A 5994-nucleotide genomic window follows, 5' to 3' on the forward strand; every position below is an offset into this window, starting at 1 on the left:
CAAACCAGTTTGGCAGGATATCAGGAACTTCAGTGATAAACAAGAGCAAACATGGTTAAGGGCGATGTCACATTGTCAATCATACTCGAGAAATATTTGTGGGCGAGGCCACGCTCTCCAAGCACTTTCGATGGAGGAAAGAGTATTGTGTTAAGCTTTGTGTGCTTATGATTATCCGAGCACAACTATGATAAGCATCCACTTATTTGCAGCATCAACAATTATCTAATCAGATAAGTAGATAAATGGTCTACTTTTATTTGCTTAACTCATTTAATCCTAAATCTGTCTATCTGTCAGTTTATCTATCCCTTCCTAAAATGTATATAATGTAGACTTATCATGTCTCCCATTACGCAGGTTCACGCGTAATCTCCTCTGTAATCAATAACCAGTTTCCATCTTTATATTGCGCGTCATGTGTAAAGAGAAAGCCCCTTGTTGTGACGTCAGGCTCCCACCACGAGCTTTATTTTAAAAGCCCGGAATGATTAACGGTCTAAAAACGCACGGGGCGATTCGGGAAGCTGCCCAGCGGAAAGCCTTTAGTTAACTGGACGGGAGAAGTTTGGCACCGGCGCTCCGCCGCGCGTCTTTACGCCCGATGCTTGGCGAAGCGCAGAATCGGGTTCACCGCGCGTATACGCCCACATCCTCAAGTCGGCTCTTCTTTCTTTAGGTAGATGAAAGTTTGCTAGGAGGGTGGACGGCAGACGAGATGATATCTGACCAAGATGAGTCGGAAAGGTGAACTTGAATAAGAAAAAGTGCGCGTCGAACCACCTGTTACAAATCTGCAAGAAATGGGCATGCTTAGCGTGGACCTCCTTGTAACTTTGCAGATCTTGCCAGGTTTCTTCTCCAACTGCCTGTTTTTCGTGCTGTATGATTCGGTAGTGCTGGTGAAGCGTGTGGTATCACTCCTGAGCTGCTCGGGCTCGACGGGTGAGTGGCATCGCATGTTGACCACGGCCGGTGTGCGCTCCGTATGGAACAGCTTTCTACTGGATGCTTACAAACAGGTAAGGATGACAGAGCGGGGTTTGGCGTCTCCAAGTGTGTCTTCTTACAGATTTAGATGTTTACATTATAATTATTGGTCAGTGCTGTGTTAATGTATGCACAGCACAATAATGCAAAGTTTGGAGACACTTTCAATTGGAGCGCTAATAATAAATAGTAAAAAGTGTACTTGCATTTTGAACAACATGTTTTTGGTGTAAGTATATTTTTATATGATGCATTAGTTGGCAGCACTATATTTTCCAGTATTAGAAGTCAACCATAACCTGTGCGAGCACATCTAACCTTTACCCTATTTTAAGTTGTAAATGACTGCAAAATAAAGTGCAATCGTTTTATTTATGTTTTTTATGTATGACATAATATAGCATGCATCCTGTTACACATATTATAATGGTTAGCATCCTATGGAGTTTGAATATATTTGTTCATGCCACACAAATGATGACATTCAGTGCAGTTCTATTCATTTTGAAAGTGTGTGAACTTTGGCCTCGAGACAGTCAGTGACCTCACCAGATATTTATTAAATGTCTGGATCCCCCACTTCCTGTTACTTTTTAACTGAAAATCAATCAAACATCACCCAGTGGAGTCAAATATATCAGCTTAATGGGCATGTATTGTCCTGCTCAGCCATAAATCATCATTTGGTTGCATAGCTTTGCCTGCAGACATTTTGTGGCATAATAACCATATTTTTTACATTAGATATGGGATGAGAGTAATTATGCAATAATTGAGTAAGAAAAACAAATGCACTCAGTGTCACAGAATGGCATTATTGTGAAAGGTCTTTTGTGAGCTCAAAGGGATCTTGTGCTCATTATGTAGATTATTTTAAAGATGCTTAAAAGTTTAAATCCTTACCCAAATGTGTAAACTAAAACATGCTCAAAACATCATTATCAAACTTAGAACGATGACGAAGCGTAGAAGAATGTGTGAGTCTTAAGCATCTCAAACTGTGAGATTCAAGGATCACATCACTTTAGGTTCCTTAACTGCTGATACTGTTAAACCAGTTGTTAAATCATTTTTTCGCACTTAGCTCATGCTTACTTCACACGTAACTCTGAAAAGCTTTATCTCTTATTCCTCCACCGAAATAAGCACTTTTCATGCAATGTCTATAGTAAACTGTTTAAAGTGAATGTGTAACTGTTTTGTTTAGGTGAAGCTGGGAGAGCCTGCTCCAAACTCCAAGGTGGTGAAGGTTCATGGCATAAACAGATGCTGGAGCATCGGTGGTAAGAGCCCTGACAAGTGCCACCTGCTGGACTTTGAGTCTGCCAACCGCCCGTTAGTGGTCAACTTCGGCTCGTCCACTTGACCCCCCTTTATAAGCCAGCTGCCGGTCTTCCGGCGGATGGTTGAGGAATTTTCCGACGTGGCAGACTTCCTGCTCGTCTACATCGATGAGGCTCATCCCTCGGACGGCTGGGTAGCTCCTCCCATGGAGCCCTATTCGTTCGAAGTGAGGAAACATCGCAATCTGGAGGAGAGGATGTTGGCAGCCCGTAAACTTCTGGAGGTTTTCTCCTTGCCCCCTCAGTGCCAACTGGTGGCGGACTGCATGGACAATAACGCCAACGTAGCCTACGGTGTGTCTTACGAGAGGGTGTGCATCGTGCAGAAAAACAAAATCGCTTACCTCGGGGGTAAGGGTCCATTTTTCTACAACCTTAAAGATGTTCGCCATTGGCTCGAAAAGAGTTACGGGAAGTGAATGTCTCTTGGAAAGAAGTCAACGAGCCTTTTCTGTGAATGGCGGTAGAATTTATTTTTGTATGATGGAGGGAAAGGAGGATAAGGTGCTTTTAGAGACTGTTTAAAGGTGGCTCCGGTGGAAACACTCGGGCTGGGCTCCAAGTCATTTTTTTCTCGAATTGTTTGAAATGATCAGCAGGTGTCCTGGGTGGAGTTCAACATTCCTAACCACTTTAAAATGAAATGAATATAGACGCTAAATACTGACATGTGGTTTGCACTTCCATTTTGAGACGATTCGTAGATGCACTATTAATACCTTGTTCCTTCGCGAAATAATATCCAGTTTGAATGTGCAATATTTGTATGCGACCTAACGGATCTCGCTTATGAACGTAAACCAAATTGCTGAAAAGAAGAGAAAGCACAAGCACCCAGCTTTTTTATAAAAAAAGAGAATAATTTATTTTTATTGACATTCAATGTCCTATTTTTAATATGTGGCCTGTTTATGCGGTTGTAACGTTTTTCCTTCCCCTGTCGTAAAATGACAATCATTCATGTTCCATTAGCCGTTACATCCCTGAGATGCTGTCCAGTACGTTTCACCAATAATCTTGGAAATATCACTCATGGTTAAGAACTGTAACTTTTCATGAATCCAGTAGTCCCAGCTGTCTAGTTTGGACACTTTGCTGTAACTGCAGTGTACAGGAAAACTGATGTGAAGTGGCTGTTTTACTCCTGAACGTTAGAAAAGTGTTTTCGAATGTTTGGCTAGAACTGACTCTGACGTATTTACAGTCATTCGCTTGGATCGATACAGTGTGGGTGTGTGCATGAAAATCCCAGACGAAAAGGTCGCCTGTCCTGTCTGTGGTTGGATGAGAGACCACACCTCTCTGCTCTGATCCAAACGACTATGACTGTTAACATGCTGAAACAATCTATCTGAACCTGTCTGAGAAAGACTGTTTCCATGTAGTACAACTGATTTCTTCCTTTTAATAAATAAAAGGCAAGAAAAACTGCTGAGCTGCTGCTCGGATGATTCCGTTCCCATTTTTTTGTCTTTAATTCTGGGAAATTTCAATGAGGGGTGATCGGTAGCAAGGAGTTCACAGGAAAACTCCAGATGGTGGAAAACCCGTCTCGTCGAGCGCATGATAATTAAAAAGAAAAAAGAAAGAAAACGCCACAGCCGTAAGGGGTCGTGGAGTACACGCCATTTAAAAATGTGTCCGTAGCAATGCATAGAGAGATGAGTCTGAACATGTGCACCACAATCAGACCGTGTGACGCACGGAAGTCTCTGGCTGAACTTGTGCTTCTTTAAGGCTGCCAATAACTAAACGGCAAAAGGGAGAACATGTCCCAGGGAAGTACCATGAAACAGAACCCCTTGTTGTGGCCAGGCATCGCTTCTCATAGCAGAACTAGTCCATTTGGACCGCTTATATGTTATTCACAATCTGTCCCGGTCTTGGAAAGCACCGTGCTGCACGATAGAGCGGGACAAGTTGCCAACGTTAAAGAGGGAGGCGCCATAAAAAGAAATTTAAACAACGGGGCCGAACACAAGCCCCACTCCAGGAAAGGGTGCCATGCTGTGACTGCTAAGGATTGTGTCTGGTAAACAGGTACTGAACAGAATTCTAAGCAGCGTGTGAAGTGTTCTCATTGATAGGCCACGACGAGGATGCAGAACTGAGGGGGAAAACCCGGCCCGTTTTTTCGCGTGGGGACGAGTCGCGACACCTTACGAAACCTTATCTTTGCCAAGTAGGCCTGTATAAATGAAAGTTAAATGTTTAGGGCAAATATTTAAATGTATGTGTCTGCAGTTCAAAGATTAGGCTGCTCATCCTTCGAAAACGGACTGTTTGGTTTGGATGGGAACGGACCGCTCTCTCTAAAAAAAATGATCCTAATATCAATATATTCAGGAAATCGGCTCAGCGTCTGACCTGAGGGATGCCAGACATTTTATTTATATTTAATAAAAAAATTCCCCCGCAAGTATAAATGAAAGAGAGAGTTTGTCTTGACATAACAATTTAAGTCATAAGTACATTTTTGGAGTCATTTGGAAAGCCCTTTGAGAATCGAATCTCTTGGTCATCACTCTCTTCTAACAGTATGTTGATGATGAGAATACAACTGGTCCGCTACCTTCCAATATTTCATATCCTGTCATCTCTTCTGTGTTGACACAGAGCTGCAGGATACCAGGTTCTGAAACATGGACACTGCTTGAATTGTAAATGAGGAGAGGGAAACTGGTTTGATTTCCCCTCTTTAAGCTGACATCTTCACCTCTCCAAAACCTCAGTGTCATGTCTAGTATTTTTTATCTTTCCCCATGGCCCATGTAACACAGCTGTTAGTGATGCACGCAGTACAGTAAATGATGGATGTAGGGCAAAACCATGCTTTTATCTAAGTTTTGTAGATATTGTTGAGCCAAGTATGTGCACTTTAAATAGTTCAAAATGGAACATGCTTCACATACCTTGATGACAAATCAAAGCACACAAACTTTAAATGTATGCTTGAAAACTTGGCATTCTTCATCCATTATTTACCTCCTTCTTTAAATTTGTTGATCTTTATATGACCGCATACCTTTATAAAACATGGATTTGCGGGTTCAGAAAGTGTTAAAAAAACTCACATAATAGCTCACGTTTTTAGAGTAACATTTTTCATGTTAACCAATTCATAGGGATAATTTATAAGTAAAGTTGGATATTAATGCAATAAGCCCTAAGAAGCAGTGGGTTACAGTGCATTTTATAACAGCTAGGGCGTTAAAAAATAAAGTCAATAAAATGATATGAAGGCTATGTCAGCCGTTATATATTGGGGTATAACCGCATAGAACTTCGCTCAGCCAATCAGAATCAAGGACCAGAACTGACTGTTTTATAAAAGTGAACATTCCACTGCGAAGGTAAATTGAATCAAAGCATTGTGTACTTGTTTTCTCCCTGATGTTAAAACCACAGAATGCAAATGAAAAATTCACAACTTCTCCTAGTGGAATGAATTTATTTTGAAGATATTTGGCATTAAAATGAACCGTTAGGAATGTTGATCAGATTAGAGCAATGGTAACATCTGCTTGCATCCTACTCGCTTGGACCAAGTTTCATTTATTTGATTAAAGACTTTAAACGGAATGTTTTCTTAAAGGTCCAGTGTATGAATTTTAGAAGTGAGGCTTGGAATTGCAAACAACTGCTCATTCCCCTCTGTCAA

The 5994-nt window shown here is 41.4% G+C and overlaps 1 protein-coding gene across 1 annotated transcript; it reads left to right on the forward strand.

The window, feature by feature from the left end:
* Nucleotides 1-211: 211 nt before the first annotated feature.
* Nucleotides 212-3795, forward strand: dio2 (iodothyronine deiodinase 2). Its single transcript, XM_056768823.1, has 2 exons — nucleotides 212-1022; nucleotides 2198-3795. Exons 1-2 carry the CDS (start codon nucleotides 804-806, stop codon nucleotides 2750-2752), a joined length of 774 nt encoding a protein of 257 aa, XP_056624801.1. The 5' UTR covers nucleotides 212-803; the 3' UTR covers nucleotides 2753-3795.
* The last annotated feature ends 2199 nt before the right edge of the window (nucleotides 3796-5994 follow it).

The sequence above is a fragment of the Triplophysa dalaica genome, chromosome 15 (assembly GCF_015846415.1).
Source record: "Triplophysa dalaica isolate WHDGS20190420 chromosome 15, ASM1584641v1, whole genome shotgun sequence".
NCBI lineage: Eukaryota > Metazoa > Chordata > Actinopteri > Cypriniformes > Nemacheilidae > Triplophysa > Triplophysa dalaica.